The following is a 21,510-nucleotide window of genomic DNA, read 5'->3' as shown; positions in this document are numbered from 1 at the left end:
TGGGTATACCTATACTACAGGGACTGCAGAAGTTCAAGAAGACAGCTCAGCACCACCTTCTCAAGGGTGTTAGGAATGGGCAATAAATGCTGGCCCAGCCAGCGACACCCACATCCCATAAATTAATTTTTAAAAAAATTTGATGTCCTCTCATGAGTGTGAGAGAGGTATAATCGAGAAGTGCATCTCTCGTGATCAATTAATGAGAGTTGGTATGTCATCAGACTTGGGACTAAACCTGAGAAAGGTGGCACAAATAATGAGTGGTACACACATGGCATTATCTCCCCTGGTACCCTCCCACATGTCTGTAGCAATATCACTGTACAGGAGTGTATGCCCAAGTCTAACCTCACTACAGCAGCAAGTGCTGATGGGCGCAGGAAGCTATTTTTGAGCATTTTATTATATGGTCAGCAAAAGCTAGACTATCCAGAAGATGTGGTGAAAATAATGGCATTTACTTCAAAAACAGAGTTGTAGCTGTTGACCTGTCCCACTGTAGGTGTAAACAAGATAGATATGTAAGCAATTGAATGAAGCATGTTCAGCTGTGTGTTAACAGCCCCGGACACCAAAGTAGATTTTTTTACATTCCCTTTCTGTTTCAGGATGTTTGGATTCAGAAGCCAGTGCAAAACCACCTCTAGTACAGTCAATTCTCAAATTCCAGTCTAATATACCTCTTGCTGCTGAGCATGATGCAACTTATCCTGCTTCTTCAATACCTCTGTTACCTGCTCAATCAATTGTTCAAAGTCATTCTCTTGCTAGGCCATTCCCTCCAAAAGGAAAAGGGATAAAAAGTGACTTGGTAAGTCATTTCAATTATCTTAGATTGTGATTTTTTTTAAAATGGAAGATGTCTGTATTGAGAACAGAGCACTCTGCTCACTTTTGACACCTACGGTTGAATTTTACATCCCATGGGCAGGTGTGTGCCCAACCCGATCGAGCGTAAAATTGTGCGAGAAGATGTCAGGCGACTGCCCGACATCATCGCACGATATTTCACTTGGCGGGTGCGCATAAAAGTCGGAAGCGTGTCCGCCAACAGTTCAGAGGGCAATTAAGCCCATTAACGGTGCAATTGTCTCCGATTTTTCGTGGCCCACCCAACTTTATGGTTGGCAGACAGGCAAATCGGCCAGGAGGCCTTTGCATTTTTTATCAAACTTCGTCTAAGGGTGGGATGAAATCTCCGTCATGAAATAAAATAAATATCTGTGGACAGTATTTTTATCAGCTATATTTTCAGGTGATTGATTTTGATGCATGAACACTTATTTTGCAGCTTTTTAAACCTTCATTTTAGCATTTTCAGGTCTGCAGCTCCCTGAGGCTTCACCTGCGCTTGCGGAAACATCATCGCCCGCCCTCTTCCCGCCCCCACCCTGGCAGTGCTGAGCTTTTCAGTGCACATTTCATGCTGACTGGCCGTTACTTGGCCGACCAGGGTAAAATCGCGGTCGGGGGCCCGTTTCCCAGCTGCTCCTGGGCCCCCCAATTGCATGCGCCCACCAAAGTTTCAGGCCCTAGTGTTAGCATCAAGCACCCCCCCAGGCCAGATCTTATTTGCTCAGGTACAGTGACCTCCTCTACCATGAGCCAAAAATGTATCTTGACACTAAGCTCTACCTCTTGCACTTCTGCCAATTTAGTAATGAATTGTGAGAATCTGTTTTGCAGGTGGCTGTGGATTAGTTTAAGACTTCTTTCGTTTCTTGAAGGCTTTTATGGCCTGCCAATGCAGAAGGTTTTTTTTGTATTAATCTAGGCAATTTGAATCAAAGGCCCAGAGGTAAAATGTGCAAACTTCAGAAATCAATTGTCTCTTAGTTGGAAAGTAACAAAATGGAACATTAATCTTGCTGGGCTGAGTCGTAAAATAATCCAATTAAAATCAAACCAATAGAAATAAGCCTTTCAGCTGCTTGAAACTGTTCAGCATTTAATTAGATCATGGCCGATCTACATTTTAACTCCATCCACTCTCCATTTTTTATTTGTTCACGGGATGTGGGTGACCTTGGCAATTTATTTGTTTTATTTATTCCCCTCCCTTAATTGGTCTTGAGAAGGTGGTGGTGAACCACCTTGAAATGCTGCAGTATATGTGGAGCAGGTATACCCACAGTGGTGTTAGGGAAGGAATTCCATGATTTTGACTCAGCAATTGTGAAGATACTGTGACTTTTTCAAGCCAGGGTGGTGTGTCCTTAGACGGGATCTTGCAGGTGGTGGTGTTCCCATGAATCTGCTGCCCTTGCCCTTCTAGGTGGTACAGGTCGTGGGTTTGGAAGCTGCTGTCAAAGGTACCTTGATGAGTTGCTGCAGTTCATCTTGTAGATGGTACACACTGCTGCTACTGTGCATCGGCGATGGAGGGAGTGAATGTTTGAGGTGGTGGATGGGATTCCAATCAAGTGGGCTGCTTTGTCCTGGATCATGTCAAGCTTCTAGAGTGTTGTGGGAGCTGCACTCACCCAGGCAAATGGGGAGTATTCCATCACGCTCCTGACTTGTGCCTTGTAGGTGGTGGACAGGCTCTGGGGAACCAGGGGGTAAGTTATTTGCTACAGAAACTCAGTCACTAGAAGGGTTTAAAATTGATACGGAGGAGGTTTTGGATAAGCTGTCGGTACTTAAAGTTGATAAGGCACCGGGACCGGATGAAATGCATCCAAGAATATGAAGGAAGTGAGAGTGGAAATTGCGGAGGCACTGGCAATAATCTTTCAATGTTCCCTGGATTTGGGGAGGTGCCGGAGGACTGGAAAATTGCAAACATTACACCTTTGTTCAAAAAAGGCTGTAAAGTTCTGCCCTGCAATTACAAACCAGTCAGTTTAACTTTGGTGGTGGGGAAACTTCTGGAAACAATTATTCGGGATAGAATTAATAGTCACATGGAAAAATGTGGATTGATTTGGAAGAGTCAGCATGGATCTGTTAAAGGAAAATTGTATCTAACTAACTTGCTGGAGTTTTTTGAAGAGGTAACAGAGATGGTTGATGAGGGCAAGGCCGTTGATGTGGTGTATATGGACTTCCGAAAGGCGTTCAATACAGTGTCACACAACAGACTTGTGGGTCCATAGGTCATGGAATAAAAGAGACAGTAGCAATGTGGATACAAAATTGGCTGAGGTATAGGAAACAGAGAGTAATGGTTAATGGGTATTTTTTGGGTTGGAAGAAGGTTTGTAGTGGAGTTTCCCAGGGGGTCGGTATTCGGACGCTTGCTCTTCTAATGATCTAGATCTTGGTGTGCAGAGGACAGTTTTAAGGTTTGCGGATGACACAATACTTGGGAGAATTGTAAATTGTGAGGAGGACAGTGTGGTGGAGTGGGCAGATAGGTGGCAGATGAAGTTCAATGTGGGGAAGTGTGAGGTGATATGCTTTGGTCCAAAGAACATGGAGAGACAGTATTTAATAAAGAATACTATTCTAATGGGTGTGTAGGAGCAGAGAGACATTGGTGTATATGTACATAAGTCATTAAAGGTGGCAGGACAGGTAGAGAGAGCTGTTTCTAAATCATACAGTATTCTAGGGGCTTCATTAATAAAGGCATAGAGTACAAGAGCAGGGAAGTTATGATGAGCTTATATGAGACACTGATTAGACCTCAGCTGGAGTATTGTGTACAGTTCTGGGCGCCACATTATAGGAAGGATGTGAATGCATTGGAGAGAGAGTGCAGAAGAGGTTTACGAGAATGGTTCCAGGGATGAGACACTTCAGTAATGAGGAAAGATTGGAGAAGTTGGGACCGTTTTCCTTGGAGAAGCGAAGACTAAGAAGAGACCTGATAGAAGTTTTCAAAATCATGAGGGGTCTGGACAATGTAGATAGGGAGAAACTGTTTCCACTAGTAAACGGATCAAGAAACAGAGGGCAGATTTTTAAAGTATTTTGCAAAAGAAGCAAATGCGAGGTGAGAAAAACTTTTATGGTTTGGAATGCACTGCCTGGAAGTGTGGTGGAGGTAGGTTCAATTGAGGCATTCAAGAAGGCATTGGATGATTATTTAAATAGAAACAATGTGCAGGGTTAGGGAGAAAAGGCAGGAGATTGGCACTAAGTTAAAATGCTCAGAGAGCCGGTGCAGATGCGATGGGCTGAATGGCCTCCTTCTACACCAAGACAATTCTGTGACTCTGTGAGAATGTGCAGCCTATGATCTGTTCTTGTGGCTGCAGTATTTGTGTGTGTGATCCAGTTAGGTTTATGGTTAATGATGACTCCCCAAGGATATTGATTATAGGGAATTAGACAATGCTGATGCTGGTGAATGTCAAGGGGAGATGGTTAATTCTGTCTTGTTGGAAATGATCATTTCCTGGCACACTTATGTGACACAAATGTACTTGGAGGGGAACTTGCAGGCGGTGGTATTCCCATGTGTCTGCTGCCGTTGATCTTCTAGGTGGTAGAGGTTGTGGGTTTGGAAAGTGCTTTCAAGGAAGGCTTAGCAAATTTCTGGTGTATCTTGTAGATAATACACACTGCTGCCACTATGCTGATCAGTCCAAGCCTGAAGGTTGTCCAGGTATTGTTTCAATGTCGGAGGAGTTGCAAATGATACTGGACACTGTGCAATCATCAGTGAACATTCCCGTTTCTGACCTTATGTAGGGAAGGTCATTGATGAGCTAGCGGAAGATGATTGCGCCTTGAACACTGGAGATGAGGTTTTGGCCTCCAGCTACTTTTTGTGTCACCTAGCTTGTTGTCATCAAATTTAGACATACAGCATTCTATTTGTCCATCGAAGTCAATTACAAATATAATGAAAAGCTGTGGGGTAACACCACTATCACATCCTGCCAATTTGAGGACATGTCCGTTATCACTATTCCCATCTCCTAATCAATTCTCTATCAATAAGTCAATAGGTTGCTTCTAATTCCTGGTGCTCACATTTTTGTTAAGCCTCTTCCCTTCCATATAAATAACATCCATAGACTCTCCCTTACTTATCATGTCAGTTATCTCCTCAAACCATGCATTTAGGATTGTTAGACATAACTTAACCTTTTAGAAACCTATGCTGGCTCTTTCTGGTCAGCTCATATACCTCCAAATGCACAATTACTCTGTCCCTAAAAATGGATTCGAGTAACTTCCTCACAGTTGATATTAGACTAATAGGCCTATAATTTCCTAGTATCTCTCTCCTGCCCTTCTTAAATAATAGTGACATTGGCAATTTTCAATCCTTTTTCAATCCAGAAGAACAATCCCTGAATTGAGAGAGCTTTGGAAGATCATGATTAAAGCATGTAAAGTTTCCTCCATTACTACTTTTACTTAGGTTCTGGAGACCTATCTAACTTCAATAGCATTAATATTTCCAATGCTATTCTTTTACTTAAATTGAATCTAGCTGATTCCTCCTCTTGATTTATTTTTAATTTTCATTGTGTGCCCTCCTGATCTACTCTGAGGTGCAGAGGGATCTGGGTGTCCTAATGCATGAATCACAAAAGGCTAGTATGCAAGTACAGCAAGTAATTAGGAAAGCTAATAGAATGTTATCATTTATTCTGAGGGGAATTGAATACAAAAGTAGGGAGGTTATGCTTCAGTTGTACAGGGCACTGGCGAGACCACATTTGGAGTACTGTGTACAGTATTGGTCACCTTGTATTTTCCTTTTGCAGCTCTTACCACTTCTGTTCTCTTGCTATTATTTATCTCTCTGCCAATCCACAGGCTGTCTCCTGTTCTTGGCCTCTTGGATAAGCCCTTTCTTTTAGCTTTACACTAGCTCTCATTTCTCTTGTTGACTAAAGTTGCTTAATTACACATTTGGAGCTGTTATATGTACAGGTCTTGTATTTGACCAAAGACTTTGTTTTTCAAAAACATACTTGAACACATTACATGAATGTTCAAAGTTGACATTACTTAAGGTGCAAACCAAATCAGTTTCTCCCAAACAAAAACAGAATTACCTGGAAAAACTCAGCAGGTCTGGCAGCATCGGTGGAGAAGAAAAGAGTTGATGTTTCGAGTCCAACATGACCCTTCAACAGAACAGTTCTGTTGAAGGGTCATGTTGGACTCGAAACGTCAACTCTTTTCTTCTCCACCGATGCTGCCAGACCTGCTGAGTTTTTCCAGGTAATTCTGTTTTTGTTTTGGATTTCCAGCACCCGCAGTAGCTTTTTGTTTTTATCTCAGTTTCTCCCAATACTGTATGTTGCTCATTACGTTTACAATTACAGTTAATAGTTACCATACCCATTAAATTAGCCCGAGGCGTTTTTCAGTTTCCAGCCCCTGGGTGTAACTAGGGCTGTAGGGCCTTAGACAGTGGCTTTTCCCCATTGCGCCTTTGCAAAGTATATTTGCAAAAATATACTTTATTCATAAAATATCTGAAAGAACATTACAAAACATTTTAAAATGGCCATCACAAAAAGTGCAGTAATATTCAAGTTTTCCACACAGATCATGTTGCACCCTGAGGTACTTCAATACAATAAAAGGAACATTACAGACATTTCAGAATGGTCATAACAGACAGTCAGACAGTGCAATGGTATTTAAGTTGTCCATATGGATCATGTTGCACTCTGAGGTGCTCCAATACAATTGAGATGCATTTAATATTCACTGCATACATTCAATGTGAGTCATACAGCCCAAGGGGTCATGCAATTCCCGGACCCTCGGTGCATTATGGCTGAAAGGTCATAGATGGTGACCTTTCCCCATTGCGCCTCTGAGGCGGCTCCTCCAAACTTTAGTGTGTCCCTCAGCACATGTGCCTTTGTGGCAGCTACCGCACCTCTCACTATCCATCTGTAATTTTAACTGTTCTGTTCACTTTACTGTGGTCAATTCCTGCCTCATCCCTTCAAAGTCAACCTGACTTAAATTTAAAACTCTGGTTTGTGACTTGCCCTTTTCTCTCTCAAACCTATAATATAATTCAGTCATATTATAGTTGCTGTTATCTAGGTGTTCCCTTGCTGTTAGATTATTGGCCAATTCAGGCTCGTTACCAAATCTACTATGGTCTGTTCTCTGGTTGGTTCAAGAACATATTGGTTGAATTTTAACTTCCAAAAATGGATGGGTTGGGATCAAGTCAGAGGTTGAAATGCAAGAAATCTGAAATGGGAACATAAACCTTCCTCAAATTGCACACAGGAAGTGTTTTGGTCATTTAATTATTATAATGAGGCTACTTGCCTTTATTTTAGCAGTCTATTTTGAACTACAGGCAGCCAGAGTTTCAGGGCCTCTGGAAACCCAGTGGCTTAAAGGAGATAAGAAGGGCTGAATCCATGAGGTAAGTGCCTTTACAGCACTGCTTGTGGAGTATTAGTGTTTTCTCCAAGCTACACAGTAAAACTCACTCCGTGAGCAGTCTGTTCCACCCCGACCGCTAATTGGCATCTCCGGCCACCGACTGATCAATTGTTTCCCCTGACCATGAACTGCTGTCCAACTCGACCACCATGAGACCCATGCCAATCCGCAATTAGGACCCCCAGACTATCATCACCCTCCCCCTGAGATCTGGAATGACACCTGCGATCAAGAACCCCCCCTCGCCCAATATACCAATCTACTTTTGTAGACATCAGTGCTGTGAAGCAGGCTTCCTACTTGAAAGGCCGTCAGCCTGTCAGTCAGGCTACCTGAGGGCAGGAATCCCACTTTAAGGTGCCCTCCAGTTAAATTCTGCATGACATTCCGTAGATCCATTCTTCCCACTGCTTTCCACACTGCTTCTCTGCTCCCACCCCTTTCTGCACTGGGCCCAGGCTTTTCTGTGCCCACTGGCGTCGGGCGTGTGCGGTGTGAAACCAGTTTGCGATCATCCACTCAGCCCACCAATGGCTGGCCGCATTTTCTGCCATTGGACGTTGGGAACCGATTGTAATACATCTGCATATCATTATTAGGCCTGCCCGTTGGAACCGCCCTCCCCCCTCCCCCCCTGGTGGATCGTTCACCCACGTCTGCTGGAAAACACACCGATGTGTTTCATAACAGTATATATAAGGCATGCAATTGGCGGGCAGCACTTCGCTTGGGACTTCCAAATTTGCTTGCTTACCTTGCTTCGGTCTGCACTCGCAGTCATCAGCGGCAGGCTTCACAGACAGCACCACATCACTTTTAGGGCAGCTCGCGGGCAGGTCTCTGCTTATCAGATCAGCCATATGTGGGTGGCTCTTCAATGGCTGCAGGGCTAGGGTTTGCTTGGGGAAGGGGGAGAAGTGGCCTCAAGCAAGGGAAGAGGCTGCAGGGCGAGGGCTGTACTGGAGAAGGAGGGTGTCCAAGGGAGCTTGTAGGGGCACATGTTGATCTGTGCAAGTGGCCTCAAGGTGGTGAGGGCTGAGGAGGCAGTCTTCAGAGGAGAAGGGGCCAGATGGACATGAGGGTATGTGTGAGAGAATTGGGTGGTGATGTCCCTTGAGCTGGCAGTGAGTGAGATGCCAGTGAATGTGCGATGGGCTTGAGTGTGTGAGTTTAGAGTGATGAGATGGTTGCTATACCCTGGCTACACGGATGAGATTGTTCATCCTCTATCTGCACTGGATGGCAAACTTCTTCTGTGCAACATTGGCACTGATCACCACCTCCCAAGCCGGAGTGGTAATGTGGCTGCCCCTCCTGTGGCCAGAGCGGAGGTAGAGGACACCACAGTGGGCTTCCATGGCATCCAAAAGGCGCTCGAGGGATGCAATCGTCTTGCCTTTTGGGTCCATGTATTTTTTGTTGCAGTCTTGGGCTGGAAGCACTGAGCACGGCTGTACTTTAAATGTGGCGCCTGGCATGATGAAGCGGCGAGGTGACAGTGTGGCATGTGAATTGGAGCCCACCAACCATTAAAACGGTGTGCATCCTGGGAATGCATGACTAATGTGGCGAGTTTGGGACGATACAGCGTGAAAAGCCGCCATTGTGGCCGGTGGGTAAAACATCTATTTTCCTGCCCGCTACTGCACTTAGTACAAATTTGGGACGATGCTGCCCTGAGTGTCCACTCTCACTGCATTCTACACTGGCTTTATGCCCTTGCACACTGCTTCCTACTGTGGGTCTCTGCTCCCAGTGCTTTCTACACTGGAACACTGCTCAGACCGAGACAGGTAACATGAGTCAGGAAATTTCCAAATTTGCCAGACCTAGTTTGGTAATAAGTACCCCGAAACATGCAAGTTTCACTCCAGTTGAGTGGGTGTGGAATAGAGTTGGGCCTGCCAACACTGGAAGCAGAGCGTAGTTGGCCACTGGGGCGCGCGAATGCTGTGGTGGGCTGGCTAAAGGGCCCACCTCGTTTCTCCAGGACTTTGTTACAGTTGTTTTAGATTTGTTTAGGCCCTCTAGCCGTCACCCTTCTTACCCGCCATGCCAATTCAATACCAACTCATGCCCCCACCCCATGGCTCCTGATATGCTTCATGCCAACTCATGTCCTCCACGCATCTCCCCACACCATGGCCCCCTCATACCCTCCATGCCATGATGGCAGCCCTCACCCGGTATCCACTATGTGCAAACTTCACAAGTCATGTGTAAATGATAAAAAAATAAACTTCTAACAATCCAATACAGCTCTCACCCTGACACACTTAATAGTGAAGAAAACTCCCATTCATAAAATTCATTCAAAACTTTTAAATCTCCTCAAGTGGATAATCTTTTATAAAAAAACAAATTTCTATTCAGTAGCCACATCAATGATAGCTAATCCTTTAATAACCTCCTTAAGCTGTCAATCAAACTGTGAACTCGGTACCCCCTGTTGAGATAATTGTAGCTTTTTAAACTCAGCCAAGCATTCATAATGGAATAATAATTGCCAATGGGGAATTGTCAACAAAGAGTTCTATTGAAACTGCACAACAAAACGCTACCTTTTTTCTCTAACCCACATTTGCTATCAAAGCAGTCCAGCAGAGGGTTTTTTTTAACTCTCACTGACAGCTGCAGCTTTTATTTGAAAGTTTAAAGAGCAAGGCTTTTAAAAAAAACTCCAGATCATGACAGTTATACAGACTTTATCAGCCCTTAAAAATGTGTTGATGTCTACTCCGTCAGTTTGTGACTCCCACACTGCAGGTTAAGGCCCTTGGACCATCCAAAATGGGGTCTGTTTGAATTCAGCACTGAGTTCAAATGGCCTTGCTGAGTTTAGCTTCCTGCCTGTGTGAATCACGGCCGTCCCCCTTTCCCCTATCTGCAAAAATTGGATCTGTCGGAAATGGGGCTGAGACTTCCACATCCACATCTGGGTATTGCCTGCAATATCCTAAAGGTTTGAGGAGTTTTCCCAACCCCACGGAAATCCAAACCTAGCCCTCTGCTCCCATGCACTGCTTTTTACATTAACTCTCTGCTCCCACCATTTCCTACATTAGGTACTGGATTTTTGCCACAGAGGCAGGAACCCGGAGCTAGGTTCATTCCTGTGTCAGAAACCCACCTCCAGTGGAAAACTGACTGAAATTCAGATTTTTGAGGGCGATTTTTAATTGACATAGAGATGGGTTTCCTGTCCAATAAAGGAATGGAGGTGGGTTAGATGGAGTGGGGAACTCATTTAGATACTCAAGCAGCCATCACTGAGGCTGCTGGTAGTCCTAAGGGAGAGAGCTTGTGCCAAAGTCTACCACTGTACCAGAGAGAAGCGAGATGTCCCTGAGCAGCTGGAGGACTGACAACCATGAGGGAGAGGGGGGAGATCCTCTTCTCTGAGGGTGGCAGGAGGACAGCACCTCATCATGCAGTAGGGGCACCTCTTACTTCCTACTACTCATTTGATGAGCTGAAACCTTCCAGGGTCTTACTGTCTTCAAGGTGCACACTTTTCAGGATGGCCATGTAATGGAGAGCACAGCAGGTCACCACAATGATTCTTGCAGGAAGGTATTTCAGTGCACTGCCCGACTGGTCAGTGCACCAGACTCAATGCTCTCTGAGTCTGCAATGCCCCATCAGTTGTGAATCTGATGTGTTGTCCAACCTCGATGAAGACGGCACCTGTTACCTTGGTGATGCACTGGTATGCAGCTGACTGTGAGATGCCTCAAAGTCTGCACTAATGAGGGCTCAGTTGTCTGTGACTACCTGCCTAGAGAGGTGCAGTCTCCTTTAGCACTGTTCTCAGTCATGTCCACATAGCTTCGCCTCTGCCTGTAGATCTTATGCTGAGGATCGTGTCTCCTCTTCCTTTGTGTCCTTCGTCCCTCTCCTCTGATCTCCTGATGCCTGGCACTCTGCCCTTCCTGTGCAAGCTGCTGCTCCTCATCTCCAAAGGCCTTGGTTTTTGAGGGTGAAAACACCCATTTCCAGCTGCAGCCTTCCTGCTGCTCAAGTGGAGTCCAAACAGTCTTGCCCACTGCTCCGATGCCCATGCGGTGCCAAGAGGGTGACGACACCCTGAACTGGAAAAGCTTTCAATGCTGACTTCTCCCCTAACCTGTCATGGGCTGCTGCAACTTTAACTTCAAAGAGGTAAGCCTTTTTAACTTTGATAAGCATGTCACTTTCCTTTTGGAACTTTTCTGGTCTTCATAACTCACCTCTTTGACAACCTTCAGCTGGTCTGAGGAGACAGCCGCTGGACGTCAGCCACTCCTAGGAAAATCCAAACCATTAACTATTTTAATTGGCCTATTTGGGAGAGCGGACAAGTTTAGAGACCTGCTCTCCTCCCGCCCGCCAGCCTGTTTTGGCCCAAACCAGGCTGCGGAAATTTGTCCCTGGGTCACCACTCTCATCACTTTCCACACTGCATCTCGGATCTCACCACTTTCCACACTGGGTCTCAGTTCTGACCGCTTTCTACGCATGGGCCGGATTTTCCCAGAATTGCACAAAGTGCGGTACCGACCAGGTAAAATGGAGTCCTACCCGCCGACGAAAATGGCGGGTTTTCACACTCTATCGTCCCAAGCCGGCCTCATTATTTATTGACTCCCACGAAATACGCTGCTTCCATGGCAGGTGGGCTCTCGTTTGCCCGCCCGCCATCACCCCACTGTTGCATCACGCCGGCCGCCATCTTTTAAGAGACAACTGCCAGCAAAGCGCTGTGCCCGGAAAAGATGGCATCCTTGACCTCATGGATGCATTTGTGGGTAGCAGTTTGTGAAATCCCACAGAGGACACCTGTGGAGCCCTGGAAGGCGCCACTGACCTAGAAATTGATGCAGCAGTCACTTTCACAGCCACTGGCAGTGGATGCCCTCCATATCCCCTTGGTGCCAAGTCCTGCAGTAAATGGCAGATGTGAGCCACCAGGTCCCTAGACATGTGCAGTTATCGGTGACACTGGTTCTCAGTCATCTGCAGAAATGACAGGTGACGCCTATAGACCCTGGGTGTTGCCAGGTGCCAACCAGCCATGACTCACTGTCACTCCTGGGCAGCGTGTGTGGGAGCCCCTGCTGCCCCTTCTTCATGAGGTTGCTGCTTCTGCCTTTGCACAGCCAGGAGCCTCAGTCGCTCTCTCCTCAGTCTTCTATGGTCTCTGTAGGCCATCAGGCATACAGCTAGGTCACCAGGATCCATGATCCTGACATGGTCCTCCTGCAGCATGAAAGACAGAGAGACATGGTTATCATGGCTGTACTTAGCACCTTTCCTGGCCCTGTGTGACTGCCCCTTAATGCTTCCTGGAGAGTGCTGGTCACCCCTTGGATGGCCAGAGATGAGTGCGCTGCATGGCTGCCCTGTCAGCCTGCGACATGGGGGAACACTGGTCCAAATCGGGATGCTGAGATTGCAAGCGGCTCTGAGCGCCTCCAGCAGTGACTGCTACATGGCCAACGTTGGCGAGAATATTGTACGACATGTGCAGTCCAATAAAGTGGTGGCGGACTCGAAGTCTGTGCCGCGGGTTGGGGTGGTGGGGGTAATGTATGGAGCGCTTGGTGGCCCTTTGTTAGTACTGTGTTGCTTGCATGGGCGGGCAGGCTAGGAGCCTGATCCCAATCATATCACTGTGGCTGCGCCTGATCTGTCTCAGTTGCAGAAGGATGGTCAGTTTATACAGACGTCCCTAATGCATGGCCACTCCCCTCTCTTACCCTGTCCCCCACCTTGTTTGACACTGCGTTGGATGCAGCGCCAGGGCAGTACTTGACCAACCCCCGCCCCACCCCCACCCACCGACAACGGTTGCCTCTGAGGCTGGCCAGCACCTGCCCCCAGACACCCCTAACCCCTCCTCAGAAGTCGCCTCCGGGGCTAGGCATCACTTAACCCCCCCCCACCGGTGCCCCTGAGGCACTTTCCACACTGGGTCTCCGCTCTCTCCACTTTCCACACTGGGTCTCCGCTCTCTCCACTTTCTACACTGGGTCTCCGCTCTCTCCACTTTCCACACTGGGTCTCCGCTCTCTCCACTTTCCACACTGGGTCTCCGCTCTGACCACTTTCCACACTGGGTCTCCGCTCTCTCCACTTTCCACACTGGGTCTCCACTCTCTCCACTTTCCACACTGGGTCTCCGCTCTCTCCACTTTCCACACTGGGTCTCCGCTCTCTCCACTTTCCACACTGGGTCTCCGCTCTGACCACTTTCCACACTGGGTCTCCGCTCTCTCCACTTTCCACACTGGGTCTCCGCTCTCTCCACTTTCCACACTGGGTCTCCGCTCTCTCCACTTTCCACACTGGGTCTCCGCTCTCTCCACTTTCCACACTGGGTCTCCGCTCTCTCCACTTTCCACACTGGGTCTCCGCTCTGACCACTTTCCACACTGGGTCTCCGCTCTCTCCACTTTCTACACTGGGTCTCCGCTCTCTCCACTTTCTACACTGGGTCTCCGCTCTGACCACTTTCCACACTGGGTCTCCGCTCTCTCCACTTTCCACACTGGGTCTCCGCTCTCTCCACTTTCCACACTGGGTCTCCGCTCTCTCCACTTTCTACACTGGGTCTCCGCTCTGACCACTTTCCACACTGGGTCTCCGCTCTCTCCACTTTCCACACTGGGTCTCCGCTCTCTCCACTTTCCACACTGGGTCTCCGCTCTCTCCACTTTCTACACTGGGTCTCCGCTCTCTCCACTTTCTACACTGGGTCTCCGCTCTGACCACTTTCCACACTGGGTCTCCGCTCTCTCCACTTTCCACACTGGGTCTCCGCTCTCTCCACTTTCCACACTGGGTCTCCGCTCTGACCACTTTCCACACTGGGTCTCCGCTTCCTCCACTTTCCACACTGGGTCTCCGTTCTCTCCACTTTCCACACTGGGTCTCCGCTCTCTCCACTTTCCACACTGGGTCTCCGCTCTCTCCACTTTCTACACTGGGTCTCCGCTCTGACCACTTTCCACACTGGGTCTCCGCTCTCTCCACTTTCCACACTGGGTCTCCGCTCTCTCCACTTTCCACACTGGGTCTCCGCTCTCTCCACTTTCCACACTGGGTCTCCGCTCTCTCCACTTTCCACACTGGGTCTCCGTTCTCTCCACTTTCCACACTGGGTCTCGGCCCTGACCACTTTCCACACTGGGTCTCGGCTTGCGCTGCTTTTTACACCACTGTCAGAGTGCCACTTGACATAAATGTGTTATAAACATGATAACCAAGCATTTTTTGTGTTAATAGTTGCATCCTTATTAAACGTTCCATAACTCCTATGAAAGAGAATATAACTTTCTGCGTCAGTTAGGCGCTTGATGCTAGGAAACCCATCACTGCAATTCACAGTCTCTAAATGAAGTTGCCTGGAAATCTACATTCACCAGTGATGTTTTTCATTTCTCTCCCTCGGTCACATCCCACTCACCCATATATCGAGAGCTTAATTTCCAACTACCAAAGTATGGGCTTAGGTACTCCATAACATGTGCAGAAGTATTGCTGTAGTTTAATTAGCTAAAGGTACAAACCTTACCAGTTGAGTACCGAGCACAGTTTGCTGATGGCACTGTTAGGTGGCACAGTAAATAATGTAGATTGGTGTAGAAAGTAACAAAGAGGCATTAATAGATTGAGCCATCAAAACTGGCAGATAGGGGAGGACTGGAGAAAGATATATCAGAATAAGTTCTAAATGGCAAGAAACGAAGGACTGTAGATCACAGTGAGATTTAGGGGTCCAAGTTCAGAAATCGTTAAAACCAGTGGTCAAGTACAAAAAAAATTAAAAGGCTAATGGAATGTTGGCCTCTCTTTCAAGAGGACTGGGATGCAAAGGGGTGGAAATTGTACTATAGTTGCATAAAGCTGTGGTTAAGTCCCAGTTAGAGTACTGCATTCCGTTTAGGGCACCACAACTTAAGAAATATATTGGCCTTGGATGGGGTGGGCTTGCAGATTCACCAAACTGATGCTAGAGCTGAAGGGTTAAATTATGTGAAAAAGATGCATTGACTCGGCATGTATTCTCCTGAGTATTGAAGATTAAGGGATGACCTGATTTGAAGTGTTAAAGGTGATCAAAGGATTTGATAGGGTAAATGGCGAGAAACTATTTCTTCTGGTGAGTGTGTGCAGGACAAGGGGGCGTTACCTGAAAATTAGAACTAGGCCATTCAGTGGTGATGCCAAGAAGCGTGTTTTCATACAAAAAATAGTGATATTCTGAACTCTTTCCCCTACATCTCCCAAAAGAGTAGTTAGAATCATTGAATGATATAGTACAGACCGAGACGATTCAGTCCAATGTAGCTTTGCTGACTCTTTGCTAGAGCTATACAATTAGTCTCGCACCCTGATTTTTCCCAACAGTCTGCAAATTTTTCCCTTCAAGTTTTCATCCAGTTAGTTTTTGAAAGTCATCGTGAATCTACTTCCACCATCATTTAAGGCAGTGCACTCCATATGAGCAAGAAGCTGTTACCTCATGGTACAAATAAAAACAGAAAATGCTGGAAATACTTAACAGGTCTGATAGCATCTATGGAGAGAGAAACAGAGTTAATACTTCAAGCTTGTGACCTTTCATCACAGCCGGGAAAGGTTAGAAATGTAGTAGGTTTTGAGCAAGTGAAAGGATGAGGGTGGGAAGAAGAACAAAAGGGAAGGTCTTTAATAGAGTCGAAGGCAGGAGAGATAAAATGACAAAAAGCTTCATGGTGAAAAGCTAAAGGAAGTGGTAATGGGCCAAGTAAAGAAATAAAATATTTGTCTAGAGGAGGTATGAATGGCAGGATAGCTACCTTCTGAACACAGTGTAAGGGAAATAAGAGAGACACAAGAGGAAAAACATGAACGAGTGAAGGCAGAAAAACATAATGAGGGCAGAGGTTATGACCTAAAATTGCTGAACTCAATGTTGAGTCCAGAAGGCTATAAAGTGCCGAGTTGAAAGATGAGGCACTGTTCCTCATGCTTATGTTGAGCTTCATTGAGACACTGTAGCAGGCTGAGGACAGAAAGGTCAGAGTGGGAACAAAGTGGAGAATTAAATGATCGGTGACTGGAAACTCTGGGTCATGCTTGCAGACTGAATGGAGGTGTTCTGCAAAGTGGTTGCCCAGTTTGCATCTGGTCTTTCCAATGTAGCGGAGACCACAAAGTGAGTAGTGAAAATAGTACTAAATTGAAAAAAGTACTAGTAAATTGCTGTTTCACTTGGTAGGAGTATTTTGGGCCACAGATGGTGAGAAGGGAGGAGGTAAAAGGTCAGGTGTTGCATCTCCTGTGCTTGCATGAAAAGGTGCCATAGGAAAGGGAAGGGATGTTGGGGGTGACTGAGGAGTCAATCAGGGTGTCATGGAGGAAACAGCCACTTCAGAATGCTGTAAGGAGCGGGGTGGGGAAGATGTGTTTGGTGACTGCATTATGCTGGAGGTGGTGGAAATGGCAGGGGATGATATATTGAATATGGAGGCTGGAAGGTGCAGGCAAACCGTCGTCCATACCTATCATGATTCTGGGAGGGAGGGGAAGGGGTGAGAGCAACATTGCAGGAAATGGAGCAGACATGACAGAGAGCCCTGTCAACCATGCTGGAGGTGAAATCCTTGGTTGAGGAAAAAGGAAAACATAATGAAAATATTAGTATGGAAAGTTGCATTGTCAGAACAGATGGGACAAAGGCAGAGAAATAGAATGGGAAAATAGAATATAGCTCTTACAGGAAGCAAGGTGTGAACAAGTGTATTCGAGGTAACTGTGGGAGTCAGTAGACATACAGTGTATATTGGTTGACAGCCTATCCCCACAAATGGAGCCAGAGAAGTCAAGGAAGGAAAGGGAAGAGTTGGAGATGGACCAAGTGAAGGTGAGAGCAGGGTGGAAATTGGAAGCAAAGTCAATGAAATTTTCCAGTTCAGGGCGAAGCAGGAAACAGCACTAATACAATCATCGATATACCAGAAGAAGGTGTGAGGGTGGGGGCCTGAGTAGGACTGGAACAAGGAAAGCTTCATATACCCCACAAAAAGGCAGACAGAGCTACAACCTAGCAGGTACCCGTAGCAATGGCCAGGATTTTCCCCTCGGCGATTTGGGGGCGGGGCCTGGTCACCGAGGGGAAAATGACGTGGGATGATGTTAGGAGGAATCTCCGACGTCATCCCGGTCCATTTAAATTTTTAGGATGGCGGCTGGACAGCGAAATCAGCTGTCCGCCCGCCGACCTGTCAATGGCCAATTGAGGCCATTGACAGGCTAATTAAAGTAATTAAAGACCTGCCCGTCCAACCTTAAGGCTGGCGGGCAGGCCAGGAGCCTCAGTGGGCTCCAGATTATTGATGAAACTTCATCCACTGGCGGGATGAAGTTTCATGTCTGTATTGTTAAAAAATTAATAAAGTGTATGTGTTCTTTATTAACATGTCCCATCTCGTGTGACATTATCACATGAGGGGGTCATGTTAATAATTTTTTAATGTTTCTATTTTTAATGTTTTTGACACTATCAGTATTCTCCCTGAAACAGGACTTTGCCTCAGGGAGCGCGCGAAAGAGCGCACTTTGACAGCTGGGGATTCCCTCCTCCCCGCGCACAGGAAGCACATAGTGCTTCCCGTCGAGGATGCAGCTGGGCGGGCCTTAATTGGCCCGCCCCCGTAAAATGGCGGCAGGCCCCGTTTCAGTGGCGGAGGTCAGCTGCCCGCCCGCCGCCAAGCCGGTGGGGCCCGCCCGCCATCCAAGGGCAAGATTCTGCCCAATGCCTTTTATTTGGAGGAAGTGGGTGGAGTTAAAGGAGAAGTTGTTCAATGTGAGAACAAGTTCAGTCTGGGGGTGGAGGGCAGTGGTGGTGGATGGGGACTGGTTGGACCTCCGTTAAGGAAGAAGCGGAGAACTCTCAGACTGTCCTGGTGGGGGATTGAAGTGTAGAAAGATTGGGCGTCTGAGACAAAAAGGAGACAGTTAGGGCCAGGAAGCTGGGAGTGACAGAGGACATCAGAAGAGTATCATGAACAAAATTAAATACATTATCTCCATCTCTTCATCGCTTCATCTAAGTCATTAATATAGATTGTAAGTAGCTGAGACCCCCAGCACTGATCCTAGTGGCACTCCACTAATCACAGCCTGCCAACTTGAAAATGGCTCATTTATGTCCACTCTCTGCTTCCTATCCATTAATCAATCCTCTATCCATGCTAATATATTACTCACAACTCTATGAACCCTTATTTTGCCTATTAACCCTTTGTGCGGCACTTTGTTGAATACCTTTTGGAAATCCAGGTATACTACATCTACTGGTTCTCCTTTATCTACTCTACTAGTTACATTCTCAAACTCTCTAATAAATGTGCTATGGACAGGAGGGGGGTTAACTTAAACAGCACTAATTTCTCCTCTCACTACCCGTCTGTAAACAGAAAGGGGTTTTAATTTGTTTCCCTCTTTATAAGCGATGGCATATTTCCCGACCCCATGGTTTTTGTGTGTTCCATTTTCTTTTAATAGCCCCACAGCAAACTTGAGATAGGATGAACTCAAAGGGTTAGTTTATTTGCACACACCCAAAACGTGCAAGGAGGGTCGCAACACCGCCTTCACATTCAGACAGCAAAGAGACAATAGAGAAAAGAAGGTTTTACAGTGCAGAGAGCACAAAGAAAATAAATGTTGTTTCACGTGGGTTCTAGAGTCCAGAATCAAAGTTCAATGAGGTATTCCTTCACAGAGGTTGGTGTGTTGAAAACCCAATGCTGGATAATTCAATTTTCTGGAGGTGCTGACTTCACATGATGAGATAGACATGCAGAGATGAATCAGTCCTGTAGGTAATGGTATAGAATTTCCAGCAAAGCAGTGTAGATGGGGGCCAGGTATTCTACCTGGGCAGAGCTCCTTGTCTTTGAGGCTGCTGGTTTGATGGTAAACAGCAGACTGAGCTTTTCAGCCCAGCAAGGCAATATTACTTGTTCCACAAACCAGAGACCCAGGTCACATGACTCCCACCTCTCCTCCATCTTTGACAAAGGATGTGTATCTATCGCCTGAACTCCAAAGACTGTTAAATGTCTCTGTCATTAGAAATTGAAAGGAAGGTTGCAGGGTCTTTGTCTTAGCAGATGATCCATCTCCTTCTGGCCAGCCTGTCATTATTAAATGCAGGTGGCTTTTGTATAGCTCCCTTTGAAGTTGGGCTGTACAGTCCACAGGGGATCGTTAGCAGCTCCTCAGAAATAACGAGTTGCGAGTTTTCCCAAAACTGCCAAGTAGCTTCTTTTGTTCAGGGGTCACAGACAGACATAGGTTCAGCAATTTTAAAGGTCTTTGTTCGGTTTTAAAATTTTAGAAATAACAATGCACATATCTATATATTTTATAAAAATAGACACTGTGAGGTCTTAGTCCCTCATATATGTCAAACAGGCTTTCCCTTTTGTAAAAGCATGTTGACTTATTCTCACCATACTATGCTTTTCTCAGTGCATTGTTAAGATTTCCTTAATAATAGGCTCCAGCTGATGTTGGGCAAACTGGCCTGTAGTTTCCTGTTTTCTCTCTTTCTCCTTTCTTGAAAAGCGGCATTAGATTTGCCAACTTGCAATCTGATGGGACCGTTCCCGAATTTTGGAAAAATCATAGTTAGTGTATCCACTATTTCTGCAGCTATCTCTATTAGAACTCTAGGGTGTAGACCATCAATTCCCAAGAATTTGTTGGATTTTAGTCCCTTAAGTTTCTCCAATACTTTTTCTCCACTTATATTAATTACCTTAAATTCTGCACCCTTTTTAGCTCCTTGGCTACTCCTATTTCTGCTATGCAATTTGTGTTTTCTACTGTGAAGACGGACACAAAATGTCACTGCCCCTGCCACTTCCTCATTCCCCATGATGATTTGTCCTGTCTCTGCTTATGAGGGACCAATGTTTACTTTCAGCTACTCTCTTGTACGTACTTATAAAAGTTCTTACAATCTGTTTTTATATTTCTGGCTAGTTTACTCTCATGTTCTGTTTTTCCCTTTTTATCAACTTTTTTGTGGCTCTTTGCTGGGTTCTAAAATGCTCCAAATCCTCAGGCATGTTCTATTGCACCGTACGACAACAGAGCCACCCTTGTCAGCAGGTTACCTCATGTCAGCTTTGTTTCTTCTGCCAATCACCTTAAATCTGTCTATTCTCGTTACTGATCCTTCTGCAGGCAAAACCCTTCTTGGTTTTGAACACCTCTCTCAAATCTCCCTGAACTTTCACTTGGATAGAAGGGTCCATGGACAGGGAAGGGCTGTTGGGGGGTGAATGGGGCATGGACCAGAGTGTCATGGAGGGAATAGTCCCTTCAGAAAGCTGAAAGGGTAAAGGAGATGTGTTTGGTGGTTGAATCTTGCCAGAGGCGATGGAAATGGTGGACGATGATCCACTGAATATAGAGGCTGGTGAGATGGTAGGTGAGGACCAGGGGCACCTCCTTGTGGTTTGAGGAGGGAGGGGAAGAGGTGAGAACAGAAATAAGAGAAATGGACATGGTCGAGGGCCTTATTAACCACAATAACCTGTTAACTAGGAGATTCCTCGGTTGAGGAAGAATGAAGCCATATCAAAAGTACTCATATGTAAGGTGGCATCATCAGAACAAACTATTGCTTTTTTAGTATTTTCAATCCTCCAACCCTTGGGGATCATCCATAAACCAAAGAGAATTGGAAGATTTTGACCAGAGCCACCTCAATATCCATCCCTATTTCCTTCAATAGTATAGGATATATTTCATTCAGACTGGATCTGGGTGATTTATCTACTTTGAGAAATGCCAACCTTTTAAAGACCCACACTCTCTATTTTGATCCTATTCAATATTGCCAGTATTTAGTGCTCTAGTGGAGACAAATTCAAACTTCTCATTTATTACAACTGCCTCTGCAAAAATATCTCCCTTTTGGTCCCTAATTGGCCGCATCCTTCCTTTGACTATCCTTTTGCTATATTTCATTCGTACATGGTATGTGGGCATCACTAACAAGGCCAACATTTATTGACCATTCCTGACTGCCCTTGAGAAGGTGGTGGTGAGCCGCCTTCTTGAATCACTGTAACCCATGTGCTGTTAGAAAAGGAGTTCCAGGATTTTGATCCAGTGACAGTGAAGGGACATCGA

General features: G+C 46.0%; 1 protein-coding gene across 1 annotated transcript in view; it reads left to right on the top strand.

The window, feature by feature from the left end:
• The window catches only part of LOC144689615 (synaptojanin-2-like), a 283,459-nt gene that overhangs the window by 253,099 nt on the left and 8,850 nt on the right, over positions 1-21,510 (top strand). Inside the window, 1 exon segment of the mRNA XM_078556842.1 lies at positions 612-814. Within this exon segment, the coding sequence (XP_078412968.1) occupies positions 612-814 (203 nt within the window).

This window comes from Cetorhinus maximus, chromosome 14, assembly GCF_964194155.1.
Source record: "Cetorhinus maximus chromosome 14, sCetMax3.hap1.1, whole genome shotgun sequence".
NCBI classification, from domain to species: domain Eukaryota; kingdom Metazoa; phylum Chordata; class Chondrichthyes; order Lamniformes; family Cetorhinidae; genus Cetorhinus; species Cetorhinus maximus.
The sequence above is the reverse complement of the archived record's forward strand: the minus strand, read 5'-3'. Positions and strand labels throughout refer to the sequence as shown.